This window comes from Athene noctua, chromosome 21 (assembly GCF_965140245.1).
Source record: "Athene noctua chromosome 21, bAthNoc1.hap1.1, whole genome shotgun sequence".
Taxonomy (NCBI): Eukaryota; Metazoa; Chordata; class Aves; order Strigiformes; family Strigidae; genus Athene; species Athene noctua.
Window position 1 is genome coordinate 2,544,947 of NC_134057.1, and position 22,122 is coordinate 2,567,068.

Here is a 22,122-nt window from a genome sequence, read left to right on the forward strand (position 1 = left end):
TGTTGCCTTCACTGTCTTTAAGCTACAGAGAGATGCAAAATGCACATGTGTATATACACTTTGCGTCAATGTATGCGTGTTTGCGATTAGATTTAGAATATTCATAATGGAAGAGCTTTACTGCAGAATAAAGAGACAGAGCAGCTACAGCAGATAACCCTCTGTACACCACAACGCACACAAATCCTACCTCATCCCACTCAAATTAAGGGAGAAATCCACCACATCTGAGAAAGCAGTGTCCTATTCACACTATGCCAGTGCACCGTCTCTCTTGGCTAAAAGGAATTAGTTTCAGTGGAAGTGGTAAATTTGTTCTGTGAAATCCGGACATGAGATGGAGATCACAAACAGATACAGTATTCTAGAAAATCTGAATTCCTTCCTCTAATTCCATGTCAAGAAAAGTTACAGAGATCATCTCCCACTCAAGACTCTTTCAAACATTACCATTAAAGCACAAGAATGACCAGCACAGGGGTTATCTCTTCTCAACACGCACGCTCTACAGCTATAAACTAACATATGAACACACAGGCACAGCTGTTGCTGGTTTTTAGGAGCTCAGCCCAGTATCACTGGAATTATAGTTTACTCTAGGAAAGTCCCAAAGTCCAAGACACTCTTACAAAGGGGACACAAGCTGTTCCAGTGCACTTTCACACAGGTTTCTGATTTCCCTGAACCAGATGTGAATCTCACCTTAAGAAAGGGCACCTGTCCCTTGGAGGAGAAGCACCATGCTCAGTATTCACAGCTCTCCCACACCAAGAGATGGCTCGGGTCAGTCAAGCCCTACGTGACTCAAAGAGCATCGATGCGTGCAGCTGTATAACCCAGCACACACCACCTCATGTGCCAAAGAATAAAGCTGAGAGGGAAGATCTTGGTTGGCTGGTGAATAGAAGAGGCTCTTTCTTAGCTAGATCCCAGAGTTTGGTCATTCTAAAGGTGTTTGCAACTGGAATTTATTGCTTTTCAACAAGTAGCTTCCTGCCTCATCCATCCCAGCACCATCACAGGGAGCACACAAGGTACTCCACTTCTGCCAGGAGACCAGGAAGATGAAATTCGTACATTAACCAAGATGAAGCTTGCTTCCAATGCCCCATTTCATGAATTTAACTGGTGTCTGGCCAAAGAAAAAATAATCTTCTGCAGACTCAAAGCATTGCTAGTGGCACTTCAAGACGTCCCACCAGTTACACTTTGAAGAACTAAACCCTTCAGAGGAACTAATGGTTAAATGATGCTCAAAGACATCAAGGTCAGGTCTTTTCCCTTTAGGATCACTGCAGAGCCACGAGCCACAGCTCCCAATCAAAAGCAGGAAGTTTTCACAAACCAAACAAATTACATTTGTTCTGAAGAACAGAAGCTTTCCCAGCCAGCCCTTAGGCAAGCACCTGTTTGCATTTCTCTTCTTTCACTGGATCTGTACAGTATAGGGCTCAAGGAATGATAAATGAGCTACAGGTATTCAAATATGCATTTTTCTGAGTTAATTTCCTGCCCAACAGTAATATATCAACATCTGAAACTATTTTATTTTTAAAGTAGCCTCTTAAAGTGATTTGTAAGGCCCTTTAGTTATTCAATTTGTGTAGCGTAAGACTCTGTTAGACTGAATAAAACACAGTAACTAATGGGGGGGCCCACGCAGAAGAAAAACAGCTGAAGAAGCTTATGCCTGAACAATTCTGGAGGCAAAAGTAAATGGCACAGTTGTATTTTTCACAGGAAAACCCTCATTTAAAAGCAATCTCAAGCTCAGGGTAAAGACAAAGACCATTTAAATGGCTGCTCCTTACATCCTGATAAAGAAATGTCTGCTTAATGCTTATGAAGTGAAATACATATTTGGATGAGTAAACCTTCTGATCAGTCTCAATTTTATTTCATTTCAGATGCCAACACCAACCGTAGATGGACTTAATCTCAATTAGTTCAACACCTTCTAAGCATTGAAGGTGGCAAGAGATGCGTTTCTTCCTGCCCGGCCTAACGCCTTGCAAAGTCTGAGTTTCAGTTTAAGAATCCAGAGAGGATACATTTCTACATTAAGCCTAATCTGGAAGCTGCTTTAAGCCCTTCCAGACTTAGTCTCACCCCCTCCACTGCAGATCTAGCAGCCATCGATGAGTCAGCTCAGCTTATGGAAAATAAACCCAGTGAGCTCTAGTTGCTAAATAGTCCAGTTTTGGGGTTGTTTTTCATTAATGTGTGAGAGGAGTTAGGAGTAAGTTTCTGTTCTGTTACAAAGGCCAAAAACCTTGATGCTGATATAAAAAAAGGCCTGCTTTTAGTCTACTTTTAAACCAGCCATCCCCACCACCCTCTTCTCAGTGGTAGTAGAAAAAAAAGAGTAGCGGGGTGGTACAGGAGGAGATTATTTCTCAAGCAGCTCCTTTAACGCAGCCAGGCAGACGGTCGGGTTCACCTACCAATCTGTTACCTTGGGCAGCTTCCCACACAGCTAGCTTTGCATCCACGGTAAAAAAAAAAAAAAAAAAAAAAAAAAAAAGTAGGTGCTTAACGTTCAACACAACCCTAATGCACACACCATGATGTGAGGTATTTGCAATACCCAGTGAGCACAGTTTTCCACCAGTTCCCACTGAAGTCAGTTATTTCCTCAATTTCTCCCTGCTGCATATTTTATCCCAGACAAGTCTATACTCCCTAGCAAAAAGCCACCATGTTGATTCAGCCCTTCGAGGATCTTCATTACCTTTAGGACAAAAAGTAATACCTACTGTCTTATATTCAAAATGAGATTATGTTTGGTTTTTTTCCCCTCCATCTACATTGTAAATTAGACTGCAGTGAAAATGCTAACATGTATTGCTTCAAGCTTCCCAAGCATGAAATCTTTGTCCTGCAGAGGCACTCCTGCTATCAAATCCTATAATCTGAGAAAAGATTCAGCTAGTAGCTTCAAATTAAACAAAGCCCACTGAACCATCAGTGATAGATACACATTCCACAGTGAAGATTTCAGTGGCACCTCTCCTGTTCAACAGGCTAGAGTAGACAAAAGGAAATCAGTTGGAAACTAGAAAATTAGAAGATACCACCATACTTGGGACAGTGCCATGTCCAAATTCACCAATACAACTGGAAAAAAAAAAAATTAAAAAAAATCAAAATAAATAATTCCTACTTTACCAAATATTGCAACATAAGTACTGGTTCCATACTAAACACAAGTGGAATTAAAGCATTGACTTTTTGGATGTTACATGACAGCATGGTGTGACAAGTCCCCGAGCCAGCTGAGAGTAGAGATAGGTGACTGCAAGTGTCAAGTTATACAGGGGAACACACACTGCCTTTGCAAGCCCAGGCTCTCCCCTCCTGCCCCTCAAGAACTCCCTAAAACACAATCCAAACTTGCACTTGCATTACAAAATAACATAAGGACCAAGATGGTCTCATCTCCAAGTGTATTAATTGAGGACTTCTGTCAGTATTCTTGTTTTACAACTAAAAAAAAAAATCTTCCAATGAAACTTAAGGGACTTCTCAAACCGTTTATTTGTTTGTGTATTAAAAAAAAAAAGGCAAACCAAGGTTTAACCTTCAGGTTAAAAGCAACCCCAACAAATTACTATCTTCAAAAATCCTTCAAAGATGCCATTTTATTAAAGAGATCACAGTTCACAATCCCATTAAACACTTCTGAAAATCCTAGTAATGCAATCAATGCAACTTTTGCTGGTAGATCTTCCAGGTTTGGTTTTGTTTTTCTTTTGTTTTTAAACAGTAATCAGAATTGTTTTGCCTTTTCTTCATCTTTTAACGTTAAGGAATAAATGACTGGCACCCCCAAGTTTGCAGCTATATCCTTCCTGATGGGTACATACTAACTCTAAATGCTGAAGGCTATTAAATCTGTTCATTGTCAAATGATCATTCTTGCTGGATCACTTTGGTGTGGCCTGAAAGTGCACGCAGACAGCTTTTCAAAGGAGCAGCCTTCTCTACTGACAAAAAAATTGCTGCTGAAGTGTTTCTTCTAGTCACATACATGGGATTAAAGAACAAAAAGAAAAAAAAGAGGAAAGGAATTGGATCCTGTGTTTCCACCTTCCTGCTCACTCCTTTTAGCTTGAGAGTTTGCCTATGAATTTAATAGAGTAGCACTGAAAAAATAAAGGAGATTGTAGCTGACCTAATTTCATATATTGCAAGACTGTAACGGACATTTCTACTTTTATTTAAGCTAAAATATTACTGGTGGAAAAAAAATAAATCTTTGCAGTCTTTCTCCTTGGAAAAGAGCGAACTAGGGGTAGCAGAAATCGCAAAGCCAGCTTGCTTTCTTAAAAGAGCACCTACAACAAAAAAATACATTACCCATCTACCCACAGTCTTACATTTATTCTGGGATACCATGTGACTGGGCAAAAGACTACTACAAAGAAATCAGTCGAAGAAAAGACTGAATGGTTTCATCAGCAATATACTGAGATTAATGTGGTAACTCCAACAAAATAAATGGTTTTTAAAATAGTTTTTGGAGTGTTTAGGTTTTTAATACAAAAGGACTACAGGAGATGTAAAGCATATGCATTTCATCAATAGATTTTACACACTCCCAACAGGAAATGATTAAGTTGGAAAGGCTGGATTAGTGTGAAAAATCTAAGTACCACCTGAAGAGAGCTGACTACAATGAGAAGACAGCAGACTGAGTTCAGATGGGTACTTTGTCCTGCAAGGTGATAGAGTTCTTCACTAACAAGGAGTAACACAGGACTGAAGTTTCAGCTCACTAAAAAACTGGGTAGTAGTAATGCAGGAACACATCTTTTTCAGTGGCACAAATGGAAACAAAACTTGAGCACAAATTTGACATTGCTTTGCATGTCACTTGTACACCACTGACAAAAGCACTGCTGTGAAAAAAAAAAATCCCTAGAGGCTCATACTTATCAGTTACAGATGACAACAGAAAAAGACAGAGCCGTATTACATTACAGCACAACCGCCAGCCACCAGTGAAAGCAATACACTTTACTGAGTGAAATAACTCCAATAAGGACAACAAAACACAGCTTGCACTATAAAGAACTGTCAGGATGTCACCTGGACACAAAATACAAATGCCAGCAACCATGTTCAAGAGAGGCATTTAGCCAAAAGAGGGACATAGCAGGACTACCAGGATCTCCCCCCTCTGCTCTGCTCTTGTGACACACGACCTGCAGTGCTGGGTCCAGCTCTGGGGCACCAACAGCAGAAGGACACGGACCTGCTCGAGTGGGGCCAGAGGAGGCCATGAAGATGGGGGGGGGGCTGAAGCCCCCCCTGTGAGGACAGGCTGAGAGAGTTGGGGGGTTCAGCTGGAGCAGAGAAGGCTGCGGGGAGACCTTAGAGCGGCCTCCCAGGGCTGAAAGGGGCTGCAGGAAAGGGGGGAGGGACTCTGGATCAGGGGGTGTAGGGATAGGATGAGGGGTAATGGTTTTAAACTGACAGAGAGTAGATTTAGATTAGATGTGAGGAAGAAATTCTTCCCTGTGAGAGGGGTGAGGCCCTGGCACAGGTTGCCCAGAGAAGCTGTGGCTGCCCCCTCCCTGGCAGGGCTCAAGGCCAGGTTGGACGGGGCTTTGGGCAACCGGGGCTGGTGGAAGGTGGCCCTGCCCGGGGCAGGGGGTTGGACTAGATGATCTTTGAGGTCCCTTCCAACCTAAACCAGTCCATGATTCTATGATCATGAGGGAAAGGAGAACTTACTTTGCAAGGGCAGTCTACAGAAACATGTTTGTTTAGTTTAGAAAGTGAAAAACAAAAGGGAGAATTATTGCTCTCTAAATGTTCCTTTGGCTGGAGAGCAGAAACACCAGTGACAGAAACACATTACCTGAACTGAAAGATTACACAGGGACTATCAGTTAGCCATGAATAAATTGTCTCATTTCTATGAGACAATGGCATTGAGCCAAATGAACTAATAAGATTCTGGGGATGCTTTCTAATAAGTACAGGAAGAAAGCAGCCTAACTATTTCCAAGGCAGTCCTTGATAAAGTTTTTAAGGCTACTTTGTAACACCATTAATTGCTGTAGCTGGGGAAGATTTGATGACTACGGAGGTCAAGCTAAAAAATATGAAACATGAGCTAACAGAACAAAACGCAGCGAGGTGCATGCAAGTAACAAAAGATGCACAGCTACCACCATGAAAACATTATCTGCATGCTAGATGCAAAGAAACAGGTTGTAATTTCTGCTCTAATTGATTTTTCCTGATTGTATTCATGATTGTTCTGCTGTTTAAAATAACTACACTGGCTTTAAATAGAAATTGCTAAAAGAATGCGTCTTTTATATTACATGTTAGATTACAAATTTTGCTGTTGCAAATTAGAAAAAAGTACTTCTTTGCAGTGAGCTAAGTACAGAACATAGTCTTCTATTTATCTGCAAGAAACGTATTTCCAAATAAGTGTTTTTATAAGCATTGCCTCAGTTACTAAGTGGCATTCGTTGAGTAACCAGTACCCCACCCCTGGCTTAAATTAATTTCCATATAATTTTCTCCTCTATTATAGCATTATGGAATTTGTACAGAGTACCTTGAAGATATTAGAAGTACTTTCAGCCAGATTTACCCTTTCTTGAACATGGAGAGAAAAAAGTCAGTTCATTCTTGAGTTTGTATCAGGGTGCTGTATGTTCCTTCAACAACAGCATTTCTGAACTTTTCCCCCCAGTTAGGTGCCAATACCCTTGGCTATATGCACCAAATTTATATTCACTGAAAAGCAAAGCTCCTCTGTTCAGACTATATAAGAGAACCTTATCATTGCAGATAAAACCAAGTTTGGGTTCTGTGATAAACAAAATGGCATGAGCTGGGACAAACAAAAAAACCCAACCTAAACAAACACAAAAAACTCGCAGAAGGAATATCATCATGTGGCCACACTAGCAGGGATCCGTGTAAACTCATCTGAAACACTGGCTTGGACGGAAAACACATTTCAGGAATCTAAGTCAATGCACTAAAAGAGAGTCTGTAAAACCACCATACTATTTGAATACTGCCTCCAAAGTTGTGGATATTTAGAGTAGATATATTGCCAACTATGTCGTCAACAAGATTTTAGACGTGACTTGAAAATAGTCTGTATTTTCAGGTCTTCTCCATTTCCTAGCGACAGAAATGAAAGTTTTATTGGCAGGTTTTCATAGAATTATTGCAAGCATTCAATGTAAGAAGCAAATAAAAAGTCAAACTGGTTCAAGGCAATTTAAAAAAACAAAAAACAAAACAAAACAAAACAAAAAAACCAAAACAAAAACCAAAAAGAAATCTTAATTAGCTGAGTTTCTGCTGCCATTGCTATCTGTCCGTGATGTAATTTTCACCTGCTCACAGTAACTCCTGACACAGAAGGGACAAAGTTGCACAGACTTTCTCCCACCACGTGACCCCATCAGGCCACAAGCAGTTTTATGAACAGATCACTAACTACATGTTTACAGCCTTTTTAGGTAAGGAAGTTGCTATCCGTTTTCAGTCATGTTATCATTAATGAATGATAGCTTTATATACAACTGTGGAAAAGTATCTTTCCATTCCTCTAGGTCACTTGTAACAAAAACATACAATCTGCAAACATTCTGAGATAGAGACCTTAAGTAGTATAAGAATATAAGAAGTAAAAAAGTCATATAAGAAGTAAAAAACCCCAGGAATTGAAACCTGAGGAATCTGTTTTCCTGTTCTGAAATATTGTCTACTGCTGTACTTTTTGAGGCATCTGTGCCATGTGTTTTGCACACCAGCATCATTCAAGTGTAACTAGAAATCACTATTTGGCTGAAATTCACAATGCTATTTTGATCAGAGATGTGTTTTTGGATGAATGTTACGATGTTGCCTGGGTGAGTACAAACAAGAGCACAGTAAAAAGTATTGCCTTATATTTTCAGCCTACCATGAGTGCTCTTTTCATGAATTCAGAAGCGATCCAGCCCCATGCAGTCCCCTCATCCTGCTGGCTTCCCCCCTCCCTTCAACTTACTCCCACTGCTCTCCAGCATCCACCTACTTCCCCGACACATCACGGAAGGGACATCCTGCTGCCATGCAGCCTCTCCTCCTCAAATCAAAGCATTTTGCTGCTCAAAGACCACTTGACAACCATCACCAAGTCCAACACTGCAGAGCATAATGGCCCCGCTCCTCTGCTACAATAAATGATTAAAAAGCAAGCTGGTTGTATCCAAGCATGGATCAAGTATCTGAAATATGAGCAGCTCATACACTTCAGTGTCATGAATGACAGCTATAATGACAGTGTATAAAAATGGATAAAATTAAATTAGTTTTCTTGTATATTATGGACATGAAATACAATGCAGAATTGGGCTGGGGGACAGAAGGGAATAAAAAGGACATTTGGAGAACAATTAATAATAGAGCAAGAAAAAAAAAAAAAACTTCTACTTGATACCAAATAAACTGAGCAATATTCAAGGAGGACTGAAGACTTCTCATGAAAGCAAAACTACTGTATTTCATAACTGCCAAAATGGAGTATTCTAGAAGAAAATCCAGCTGCAGGAATAAGTCATAAATATGTACTATTACAGCTTACCTACATGGAAGGCACAAGTGTCACTTACAAAACGCAACTTTATTACAGACATTCTGAAATCATAGCTTTTACTTATCCCCCTCGCTCTTCTTAAGAGTACTTAAGAACAAGTCTGTAAAACTCAGCTTTTCAACTTTTTAAAATTGCTCAATAAATCATAATCAGTTGTCTAAGTCTGTAATTTTTTATCACTATACATAATTGGCAGAACACATTTCTGGTATCTCTTGATTAAATCCAACTGTGAGGATGACCATGAGCTACTGGTGCCACATTTCAGGATTTCTGAAGTATTGTTTCTCTAGAAGACATTCATTGTGCATCTTTTCTCAAGTTTTTGGTCAGATATGTATACAGCCCATTAACAATTCTCTCTCAAACTCCTGTTCCGAGTGATGTAACTGTCGATTTACAAATAAAGCAAGGTAAAGTATTTGTTCAATGAATAAGAGGAAAGAAATTTTAAATCTAGAGTCTAATACTGAATAATCATAACTTCAGATTTATCTTGCCTGGTAAATCAACAGCTTTGTAAAATATAATCATCAGTTGCTTAAAATCATGAAACATAGCAAGATCTATCTTTACTGTAACCTCCCTTTCCTACCAAGTGCCAAACTGCTTTTTCAAGTAATAATTTGGTGGAGGGGGGGAATTAAAATGAAATCACAGAATCATCCCTCCCCTCCCACAGCTACGCCCCCACGGCAAAAACCTTACCTTCATCATTCTGGGCCAAACAACCTGCTAAGATAGTAGCAACTGCAATCCCTACAGCTAACCATTTCCAGAGACAAAACCGCTGTAACATTTTTTGTCAAACTTCACTCAAGGCAGATCTGAAAAAGAAAGATTTGATACACGCATTAGTCAACCAACCTACACAAAGGTGAGTGATTATAAACTATTTCATGGGTAACTACGTATGTGTAACTACATGGGGTATCTACACTCTCTAAGAGTGGGACATTGCTTCTGTTAAAACCAGCAATTAATTAGTCCCATTATCATCAATACATACATACATACTCATTGACTTGATAATCATGTACGCACAGGCCACCAAGTAAAGAAAATGCAAGTTTCTTGTTTAAAGCAGGTCTAATTTCAGTTTTAAAGACATTGCCCAGCAGAAGTTCTCCCAGGAAAAACCTGAGCCACCCCCACAGATGGCCACCTGGTTCAGACAGACAGACAGTTGGTTCACACCAAGCAAAGGAGGAAAAACAAACAAAACCCCTCATATATACCAAAAAAACCCTAAACCAAACCAAATCAAAACAAAAATCGGGAGAATAAACTGGCCAAGACAGATCTGGATAAACTCCAGAGCATACTTAGAATGAGCAACATTAGAAAGTTATCTAAAGCTGGTTTATGGCTTCAATAAAGAAAATGAGCATATTTCCGTAGCCTAGAACTGAATTATTTAAAAATATTCCTTCACATTTAAAAACATTGTGACAAATACAATGGAATTCCTAGCAACAGAAGCGTGAAATGGAGAGAGACTTACAGCAGTGTAAAAACAAGCTATTGTATGAAAAGGGTTTAAGTGTTGTCAGTTTTCCCAAGCAAAACACTTGACTCAGATTTCATTGCCATTTTCTGCTTATAACTTTCTATCGTGGTTACAAAAGTGCTGTATTTCATTCCAAGTCAAACAATCAGACTATTACCCCCCACTTAACAGCCTCAGCGTTAACACCATCTGATCCTCTGTTAGTGAGACATTATTGAAGACGTGCTATCATTTTCCTTCCACAAAGGAAACATAAATGTACAGACAGCATCTAATTCACACAACACAAAAGAAATATATCTACTTAGGGTATAAAATCATCCTTTTAGATCACTCTCAAGCGTTATCCAAGCCACAGAAGTAGGTGATAGTTTTGTAAGTACTGAACAAGTCAAGAATTTCTTTAAGATCTGGATTTATACCAAATCATATCATCTTGCAAAGTATTTTGGTTAATATGAAGGAAACATTGCTATGATATAAACTGTTCATCTTAAAACAAACCCAACACCGAAACCCCACCACAAACAAAAAAAATAATAATAATAAAAAAAACCACAAAAAAACCCCAAACCCCAAAAAACCACAAACAAACAAACAAACACAAACCCACCCCAAACCCAAAACAAGTATATGTAAAGAGTTCTGGAGGAAAAACTTTTTTTTTCAAATGGAATTTAATAAGCCAGATTGAGTGTCCCACATTTACTTAAACAGTTAAAGTTCCTAGGTGGTTAACACTGTATATATTTAGCCTGGTTCCAGGGCAACTGGCGTGGTGGGATCTATTAGGCTCCCCTAGGAAGCAAACCGAGCTCTTTTCTTCTTTGCAAAGACATGGATCACAGTTGACTTTTTGCCTTCCAGTGGATTTTAATAACAACGTTCACTCTTACAAATAATGCTGTAAAAATAAAGGGGAGCAGCAAAACCATTTAAAATCCTACATCGTACACAATGCTCCACTTCTCATTTGGGGGTTAAAGGTGAAGCGAGGCTTTTCTAATCTCCTTCTCCATTCAGGTATGGCCTCTTCCCACCCTGTTCAGCAGCAGTAGGTCACAGCAGGCAGTGAGTTGCAATAGGCAGCAATTTCAAGAACAACTTAAATATTATACATCAAACAAGGAGGCAGCCTGCGTCTAATTGAAGCAGCAGTGAAAATCCCACGGGACTGTTCATTTTCATTTCAGCTAGACAAACATCAGTCTTGACCAAACAGCTCAAGGTTACAGGAATTAATGAATTTAAGCTACACAATAGTGTGAACCATAAAAGAGCACCCACCTTCCTCCTCCCTCCTCCTTCTCTTCCATTTCTACAACAGTTCCTGCCCCTAACTACAGCAGAGACAGCTCAAATGAGAATTTCAGACCCTTCCTAAAGGGGCTGTTATTCCTGCACATGTGAGGAGACCAGAATTGTTAGCAAGGATCCCACTGCCCAAAAGAAATAACTGTTTAAAAGCTTGCTACACAGCTATGAAAAGGAAGCTACAAGCTCCTTAAGTATGTTACTCATAGAGATAAAAGAGCAGCTAGTTCTTCCTTAAGGAAAAAATTTTTTTTAAATTTAAAAATCCCTTGAGTAACCCACTAGTTTTTGCCAGTGTTGCTCAGAAATGCCTTTTTCCTCCCTTCTACTTACCAAAATGCTCATCTGATTACTGTCACCTGAATTTCCATTTAGCCAATTCAGAAGTCATTCTGGACTTTGCAATGGCACCCTCAAAGAACAGAAATTACTTCCACCATAATATATTCCAGTCGACGACTTTTAAATAAAGGATGAGTGCTTCCACATTGCCCAAATGGATTCAAATAAATCCAATGTCATCGTTAGACTTTGTAAAGACTTCCTGGGAACTTTTGAGGTTGTGAACTTCTGAATATTTCACAGTTTTTTCCTCCCACATTAAGAGGAGATACTAAAAGAATAGGGCTCAGTCGCTTTTTCAATTTTAGCAGACAGTGTTATTACATTAGTGCTTCCAACCTTTTACACCTCAAAAACAGAAACGAGTCGTTCAGGGGACTATCTTAGTTCCTTGAGGTCAGTCTAAGAAAGATCACATCCATAGGCAGATTACACGTGCTATAAGACCTAGAAAAAAATGCATGTACATACTTCAGGGTCCTCTGATATCTCATTTTACTACCTTGGGAGAAAAATCCAGATTTCCAATCACGATGTTCTATTTTAGAAAGTTATTCAGAGCTCAGCTGACATACTTGAGTTGAGTCTACTCTGGAGAGATTTTAGGACAGAATCTTGGCAGATTTATTTTTGATTTTGATGAAATGTCAAGTAAACCACAAGGATAGCAACACTGCTGTTCTAAGAATAAGCATCTCTATGCAACTGTAATACAACAGAATAAAAGTTGCCCCCCTTTTTCCTCCAATTTGTACCAGAAAAAAGCTGGTATGAAGTGTAGAAAGCAAGAATATTCTTAAATTAAACAGATTCTGCTAACTCAGAAATAGCTCACAACAAAACACAAGTTACTACAAAGTCCCCAAAGGTAGACAATCTGTAAGAAATACAGTGTCAAATTCTAGATGCACAGTCTGACAGGACAAAGGACAATTGTGAATTGCTGACAGAAGGAAGATCTGTAAAGCAAGAACATACAGTATGTCTACAAGACTCCGTATTTTCCTGGAAAATATTCTAATATTGCTACAGCAGAATTTTAAAGTTTGATGTTACCATGGGTAACGAGAAGTTATACACTCAAGCACAAAAACTTCAAATGAAAATAAAAAGAATTAAAGTTTAGGGGAATTTCACTTCCTGGCATGTCTGCATTTAAAAAAAGAAAAAAAAAAAATTCAATAATGTTCTCTCCGGAGTGTTCCCTGTTTGACTGTACAGCTGTACCGAGAAACAAAAATACGCACAGATTTTCCCAGAGGAGCAGCAGCAGCCGCCGATCACTGGAGATGTTTACAGCTCGACTGCGGCAAACTGGCATAATCACACTCCAAGGAGCAATCATGTTTCCTCATCTCACTTCTGGCCCTTTTTTTTCCCTTCTCCTCTCACCAGTGTAGCTACTGAATCAGCCAAAATGCCAGCTAGTTATCAAGACATCTATATAAGAGGCACTTCAAGAAATTTAGAGAGGGGATAAAAGTGAATAAACCCCCCCCAAATATCAAATATGAGTTATCACATCCAAGCACCTTGAATACAGTTAAGGTCCAATTATATTACAGTAACCTTAAATACTTATTTACTTTAAGATCAGGTATTATTACAGTACTTAAAATGCTCCATTCATTTGAAACTGAGAGGAGAAACATGGACTCAGGGAAAATAAATATCTTTAAATACCCATGCAGAATTGTTCTTATGGTAATAGAAACTGAAGTTATAAGCAAGTTTTTTGAAATTGGGTACTTGTTAAAACAGTGTAATGCCACATGTTTAATGGAAATGATTCTTTATAAAGTCAACCTCTTGGAGAAAGATAGGAAAGAGAGAAAAAAAAAATAAAAGTCATTGACATGGTTGGGAGATATCAGAGAATGAAAAACTAGTGTACAAGTACTCAAACCCTTGCACACATAGTCCATGTTGGTCTCTGATAAACTCCCAACCCAAAACTAGAGCTTGAATTGTGGCAGAACACAGTGTTTCAGGAAACACTTGAAACAATTCGATGTGAATTGGAAAAAATCTCAGTTTTGGACTGAGTATGCAGCAAGCCAGAGACCATAGGCTTATTCAGAACAAACTGACCTATACACACCTGACTTCATATGAAACGTGGAATGCAGTAGTGCCACACCACATAAACAGTCACATAGAAGCAACTTCCTTAAGTGTTTTCTTACCATTAGCTGCAAATCTGAAAACAACTCTTGAGGCAAACTATCAAACCGAAAACTATCAGGGCTTCGAACACATTGTAAGGGCAAAAAGTGTGTACTTAAAAGAAATTATTAAATAGACATTTGAGTAGACATGTAAACAAATATTTGCCATTTAATATATATATGTCAAAAAAAACCCTCCTGTGAAACTGCCATGGTTGGATAATATGGCATTTAAAAAAACCCCAAAACTATTAAATACCCAATTATTTATATGTTATTAATCTACACAACCAGCCAGAACTCTTCCAAAAGCATTAGAAGTTACACGTTTTGCTTACTGGTGGTGTTCTTTTTATATTACAATTGTGATAAATCCTTAAAAGCATACACATCTTTAAAAGTATATGTAACCTTATTGTTTAAACACAGGAAAAATTATAGTGGACAGCTTTATTATAAGACTCATCTATATTATTACTGATCAGATGAACTCTCCTAAAGATTGTAGACACAAAACCAGAGAGTCTCTGAAGTGCAAATGCTTATTCTAGAGAACTGGTGCCATAATAAATCAGAAATGTCAGTAGAAACAGGGGAAAAAAAAAAAAAAAAAGTCGCTTGCAGAAGCCAAAAAGGAGATGAATTTGCTTTACACTCTGACAGTGTTCCTGGCTTGGTTAAAGCTACGGTCCATTAAACTATATGTTCCAAATGTTTTATTTTTGTTGCTGAAACAATTATGTTGAACTGTCAACATAGGGGAAAAAAAAAAAAAGTCTAAAATATTGAAACACAAGAACAGACCAGAAAAAAAACCTCTGGTCTGTCTCAGTGCCACTCTTAACTAATGTCATTTCATATGGTAGGCAGCTGCATCTGCCTTAACATATGTCCTGATCCAGTTAGGCACAGCAGAGCGCCTACCCGTTTAGTTTTAGCCGCTCCTAGTGCCGCACGAACCGAAGGCAGCAGGGCCCTGCGGCACCTGCCCCGGCGAGCAGATGGGACAGGGACAGCAGGGGCTGGTGTGGGACCTGACATCCACACCAAGTATCTCAGGGGGCTTTTACTTCTGGATCCTGAGCTCAATTTGCTGGTGGAGCACATCTGGAGCACATCAGCTGGAAAGCTACAGTGCTGGAAAACAGCCACACTTTAGGCTTCACCAGAAGGAAAAAAAAAAAAAAAATCCAGTTCAGGGCATCCTGGAAGGCTAAATGCCACCAACATCCATGCCCAATCGCTCTGCTTCCCAGGCAGTTGCTGAGCCCATCTAAGCACCTACTCAACCACTGAGAACAAAGAGTTGACCACTAAACTAGTTATGGCTCTAACTCAGCAGCAAGTGTGAATAGCTCTGTTTACTCAAGTCAAATATCTGTTTAAATGCTTTCCTAAAGAATTCAAACAAAAGCAAATATTTGGCTGTTCTGGGGTTATAGTGAATAACTTACAGTGCAAATAGAACCTTTTCTCCCAATTTTGGATGTTCCAAAAAACAGAACACTGCTGCAAGTTTTTATTTCACTCGCACTGCTTGAGCACTTCATATGTAAATATTTCAGCATATGGACTCGTGGATCTACTCAACCCCTGCCATATTAGCTATAGGCCTTCCATGCTATAGAATTAACATAATTAGTATGGATCTTGTTACTCTCCTCTCAACGGACAAAACCTTTCAGTAATATGAAAAATTTTAGGATGAAGTTTCAAGATCAAACATGTCCGCAACCTCATTCCTTTTTCCACAGCTCCCGGATCAATTCTTATAGATCTACTCCACATAAGTAAACATATTAAAAATAGAGTTCCATTGATGCTGTATTTGTGGCTCTTCTCCTGTTCTGTGCTTACCAAGGTCTTGAGTTTTTAGCCTTACTTTGTGAGTGCATTTTTAGAAAGCAAATGCACAAGAATTTCAGAAAAATACGATGGCAATTTATATGAAGATTTGAAAATACTTTCATCTGTGAATTAAAATACCTTAGTATATTCTCTGTATCTATGTTCTAATAATTCATACGCTCCTCCTTGTGCATATAATTCTAAGGACTACTAGTTTAAATTCCTTGCCCCACTCTTTAGACCTATCCTTTTCCATGCCTTTCTTACAGAAATGACCCCTTTCCCACGAGATCCACAGCAAGGTGTTTCAAAGCCAAAGCAGAGCATCAGTAACAGCGAGTCACTTGCTTCTGCATTAGATCAAAAGTAATTTAAAACTTTGACAACAGCACTTCACCGAGGTACAACCAACCCTGTACCGAGATGTGAAAGATGCAATTTTAAGAGTTAACAATTAAAAAGTCATTTATACTTCAATGCAGAAATTCTTATTCAATACTTTGTACCCCAAAACCAAGTAACTAGTAGTTTCCTACACTCCACCGATAATAAAGTTCTTTATTTTCCTTCTCTACACAGTAATGGTAGCCAACGTGCATATGGCCTGATTCACAGCCGGTGACATCTTAAGAGCACTTTTCCAATCCCCCTGCCAGCAGAATGTACTATAAATGCACTATAACACTTTATGTAGCATGCTGCTAATTTCCACAGAAAAGAGGGAAGATTGCTAAGTATATGTAGGTTTGCACAGAGAAATGTCAACTATGCGACCAAAAATAGTAAAAAGCTTTTATAGAATAATTGAGGTAGGGATGGAGAACGACTTTTGTTTCCTGCTTCCATCACTAGTTGTGACTGCTTGATTTATTTTCTGTATTTTCACAAAGTAATCGAGCTATTAAATGGATTAACAGTATCACAACCTCTTAACCATGGGTGGCCAATTCATTTCTGTCTACAAATCGCATTTTTTTAATGCATTATACAGATATGCAGTTTCCCAACGCCTCTGCATGGACTTAACCTATAAAACATTGGTCTCACAGAAGGATTTGAGTGTTTAATTGGAACAAGTTTGTAAGTTTGTGCTACATCACACTGTACACATGAAAGTCCTGCTTTGCAGATAGTTGCTCTAGAAAAAGGAGAGGGGAAAGATATCCTAAAACCCCTTATATCAGTGCCAGAAGACTTAATTTTAAAAGTAACATTAACTGCTTAACATAAAACCATTAAAATAAATATAATCTATATTAGTCTGAAGTAGTTAAGTTAGTTCTTCGATAACCTTTGTCTTTACAAAATATGCATACAAAGCTTAAATTATACATTAAAGTGCAGGCTGTTTTGCTGGTTAATAATGAAAATGTATTTCGATATAAAAGTACAAAGTAAAAGATCAGATTCCTTGCTTTTACTAGAAGACAAGTATTGGATGATATCCCAGAAACCTCTCAATTTCTCCCTTGCCAGAGCCATTTCTGTCCAAGGATCATTCATTGGGCTTACTTAATACAGAGAAGCAAATCAGAGCTTTTCTAAAGTGAAAACTAAGGAAGATCTTGGTGTCATTGCTGGATTTTTGAAATTTCAAATACTTTGAAGGTTCAGGTTTTTCCCACCCAAGTTCTCAACAAGATTCTCAAAGAAGCAAAACACACAAACTGCAAGGAGGAAGAAAAAGCTCGCTCAGAGATACAACTCGGCTTGTGCTGCTGGGAACCTCAATGAGTGTTACTACCCTCGGGTTAAGGAATTGGGCTTTGGCCAGGAGAGAGCTGCTGCCACAAATGGCAGCAAATCGCAAAAATAACTAAAAGCAGTGAGGCTGGAAGGCAGCCAGGTCCCTGCTCCGCCACCGATCGGGGGGCAAGAGGGACACGCTGCTGCCCAGACTCCAAACGGGCCTTCGGTGTCCAGCTGCAGGTACTGCCACCCAACATACCGAGCCCCATCAGGAGCCTGCAACCAGTGGTTGCATGAAGAAAGGTGAGCCAGGTGGGATGGTTCACTGAGCACCACTGGAGGAACTGAATTTCTGGGTCTAGGTATCTGTTTGTCTTTCCCAAGACGACTGATTCTTTAAAGATGATCCTACCCTTAAATACTCACCTTAAAGTCAAAACATAAAATCTACCCAACTCTATCCTTAACTTTCCCATCCCTTCTTCCTTCTAGACCAGGCAGACACCACAAGAGGCCTGAGACTCTTTGATGCCAGGAACTATTTTGTCAAGAATCCTTCTGAGTGCTCATTGTAGGAAATAAGTAACTGTCTCAACATATTAAGGCTTAAAAACTGACTTTATTTTATGGAAGAAAATTACATTTTCTCCAGTAGAATTTATATGCTGCAGCTTCTCTTCTCTGAGGGAATTTTTATTTAAATTTTGTAAAATAAATACATCAAACTTGTCAAAGCAAAGTCTACCTTTCTAAAAAATGAATTTTTCTACTTGTCTGTTAGTCATCACACATGGAAAGTAGCGTTAAACACATCCTGGAGTAATTACAGTTTTTGTAATTAGCTCTGTTAAAATAGTTCATTGCAATGACATTTCAGAATTAACATGCATACACAAAAATATACACATATGCACACTTAGCAGACATAGCGACTTCCATGTCAGGTTGAGGACTGTGTCATTACACATTACAGGGCCAGACGTTTAAATAGAGTGCTAACTTTTGAAGTTAGGATGGCTTACAAATCATAAGGCTGATTAAGCCAAATAGTTATCACAGGAGTTATATGTCTGCACTCTAAATCACAGACTAAATAAAACTAAAAAAAGTTTAGATTTAGAGATGTCTTCTGTTGTAATTGGTTTCTCTGGAAACAGAATATTCCACTTAACACTCTAAAGGAGTTTGTTCTTAAAACTACCTGTAATCACTATTTATAACAAATCTTGATAAAGAAACCCACCAAGAAGAGTCCTTGAGAGTTATGTGCAGTCCCATTTCTGGTGCTGCTCCCAACAATCGTGTTCCAAGGCAGATCCCTGTGGAGACAGAGGCTGCCTCACTCTAGAAGTTTTGTTTAACCCACAATCACAGAGAGAAAACCCGAAGTCCCCCACTGCTGCTGCTTGTTGGAGTAACTCCATCCCCTTCCATGCTGCTGAGCAGGGCACTCAGCTACACGCTCTCCTGTCCGAGACGTCCCTAAGCCGTTGCTGGTAGGAGTGGGACAGCTGCAGGACAGCAGCACTGCAGAGTCCTCCAAAAGCTGATGCACATCCCTGTATTGTACAGAGGAAGAATTCAGTGCAGCCTGCCCTCCTTCACACCCTTGGGATACGCAGCATCCTCACTTCTCAAAAAATCTCAGATGCCTCTTCTCCCACCAGTGCCTACCTGCTATTACCCTCTAACAAACCGCTGACACTCCAAGCATGGCTTTTACTCTCTAGCCACAGCTGACTGCAGGAGGCAGTCCTTTTCTAAACTCTCCAGAAACCAGACTCCTCAGCATAGCTCATCATAAATTAAGCTATTAAACAAAGAATTGAGGTTTCTTCGCTAAAAAAAGTGCAGTAAACAGCAAGTTTCATGTTTATCAGTTCCTTGTTTACTAGGTCACTCGATGCATTATCAGTTACCATACTCTGCTATGCACTTATCAGCACTTAAATCAACACATTATTTAATCCACAAGCCACGGACACAAGCAGGCTTCAAGACATTAAACAACCTCATATATTCAGTTACACAACTGTTACCTTTAGACCCCTCTCACACATCACCACACTAGTGTTGGAAAGCCTCACAGTCTGGACAGGCAGATTTGAGAGTCTAGGGAAGTCACCTACAAGATCTCCATGATTTTAACCACGTCCCAGCTGTTAATTACCCACCCTATGTTTCGAGCCCTGCACAGTGCTACTTTTGCCTATGCTCGTCAGTGCCTGCCTTTCAGTTTCCTTCCACTCCCACCTAGCAGCAGTTCAGAACCAAAGGAGTCTTTTCTTCCTCCAGCTCCTTCACTCTGGCAGCTGTTAGTTCAACACATGAAACTCGCTTTTCATCACCACACCCATACAGGCTCTTCCAGACCTCCAGCTCTGCTCTATATTCTCTCCTGTGCCCCTCTACTCTCCAATCTGACGCCATGTCTATCAATCCTCAAGTACTCTCTTTTAGTCCTCCACTCCATGATTTTCCTTCCCAGTATTTTGGGGGATCTTACTTTTAAAAATCCCTCTTATCACTCCTTAATTGGCAAGAAAAGCATAATTAGATGTGATTACTTGTTTTGATTATACTTTGATTGCTTTCTAAGCTTGTTGGCCAGGAGTGAAAGAAGGCAGCTAAGTATTTGCTCCTGTTTTCCCATATTTACTCTTTCCCTTTTAAAAGTTTTCACAGAAGCTGCAATCATTTCCTTGCATCTGCTCACCTCTATCTAACCATACCACCTTCTACACCTCCTCATCACTCCAATCACCTTTTAGCCCTTTGACAAGCACAGATATCCATCTCCAGAACCTCTATTTCTCCAGATACTTCAGTATTGCATCTTTAAGCCCAAACACTCAGCATTTTACTTGCTAGATGTCCTGGATTTTGCGTATTCCTGCTTTCCTTAAACCAAGAACAGACAGCTCTCTCACATGCCCAGGCTTCTCTGGCTATTCTGAGACGTTTAGTCTCTGCATCTTTCAAGTGAATCCTTCTCTTCCAACCTTCAAGAGTTTGAAAAGTGCTTATGCACACTAATGAATAGAGGAATTGATCTTGCATTTATCAGCTGCTTTGTTCAGCTGCATCTGTCACTGATTCACACGTTGCAGAGTTGGGGTGTATGTGCCCATGTATCGTGACGTTTGATGTGTACAGGGCACTCATTCAGGGACAGCTGGCGATAGACAGCCTACCAGAGTTGCTGTGTGGCTTCAGTGGGGAAAGAGGGATTATTCTTGCACATCCATGGAAGACCATTGCACCTTGTTACACAACGTTGTGCAACAGAGACAACAGCACACCACTGCAAGCAAACTTTGAGGTGGACAGAACAAAACGCAGCCACATGGGAAGTGATGTAAAACAAGGAACTCGCTGAAACATTTAAAATTACTCCAGCAAACTGCTTCAGTGTAAATGCAGCACATACTTGGAACAGTTTTCTTCAACACAAGACATCTGATAGCTTATTTAGATACTTAACTCATAGGTACTGTATTAGTGATTATTTCCAAAAGACAAAGAAGTTATGCCAAAATGGGTTTACAAATATTTGTCTTTAACCAGCTATTGAAATATTCAAGTAAAAATAAGATACCTAAAAGAAATCCAAGACCACTATATACTACCAAAAAAAGAGCTTTTGCAGCTTCTGTTTTAACAACACAGCAATAATGCATCACTTAGAGTAATACTTAAAAAAAAAAGGGCTACGTTATTCTTAAATTTCAAAAGAATGTCAAAGTAAATAAGACTGTTGAAACCATTTCCTATAATATTTCATAAAGGAAAAAAAACCCCAACAATCATGTTGTTTGACAGTCTTTAAACTACAGCATCCTTACACCCACACAAGGTCATCTATCCCCACCATTTGTCTCTGACTGAGGCCAGCTGTGGGAGAATGGGCAAAAGTAAACAAATAAATGTATTCTGAGATGCAGACAGCATTCACAATGTGGGCAGCCCATACATGTCACCAGGTGCCTGATAACGTTTTCTCCCTCTCCCACTCACTTCCAGTGTCCTACTTGATATTTTCATTGTTACTGAGATGATATTTCCGTGAATTCCATAAAAGCTGGTGTTTAGAAGTCATTAAGCTGAGCTGGTAAAGTTGAATGGAGTCTGGAAACAGCCAGCACAACTTTGACCCTCACTTATCTCCACAGAGCATATGAATGAATCAACACATACCTACTAGGATGTTACCACAAGTTCAGTCATGAGATAATAAACCGAGCTTTAGAAAGTAGGGGTGAAGATAACCTCTTTTACCTGGAGTAATATAACTTGACCCAAGGTTCGCCAGCAGTGGCCCCAATACAAAAACATGTTGACCCTCACAAGCTTAAAAGGACATGCGAGCAGACTGGTACCCAAGTCACTCAGGTGGAAGAAAATACATACAGAAGTTCATGATGGACAGCTAGCTTGCCTTATTGTGAGTAAGTAACACCAATCCGTCTTGGAAGGTGCTCCGACCACAACACTTAAAGAAGTAATTTTACTACTTAGGAATCTGACAGCAATGAACCTGAAAGACACCAGTGCAACTGTCAGCTTTTCCAAACAGCTCAGAATCGGTAACACACAAAGCAGAGTCCTACTCACTGCTGAAGTTGGAT

General features: G+C 39.5%; 1 protein-coding gene across 1 annotated transcript in view; it reads right to left on the reverse strand.

Moving 5' to 3' along the window:
• Positions 1–22,122, reverse strand: part of PCDH15 (protocadherin related 15) — a 448,489-nt gene that overhangs the window by 375,164 nt on the left and 51,203 nt on the right. Inside the window, exon 2 of the mRNA XM_074924175.1 lies at positions 9,332–9,450. Coding sequence (XP_074780276.1) covers positions 9,332–9,422 — 91 coding nt within the window. The 5' untranslated portion in view covers positions 9,423–9,450. The remainder of the gene's footprint in view (positions 1–9,331; positions 9,451–22,122) is intronic.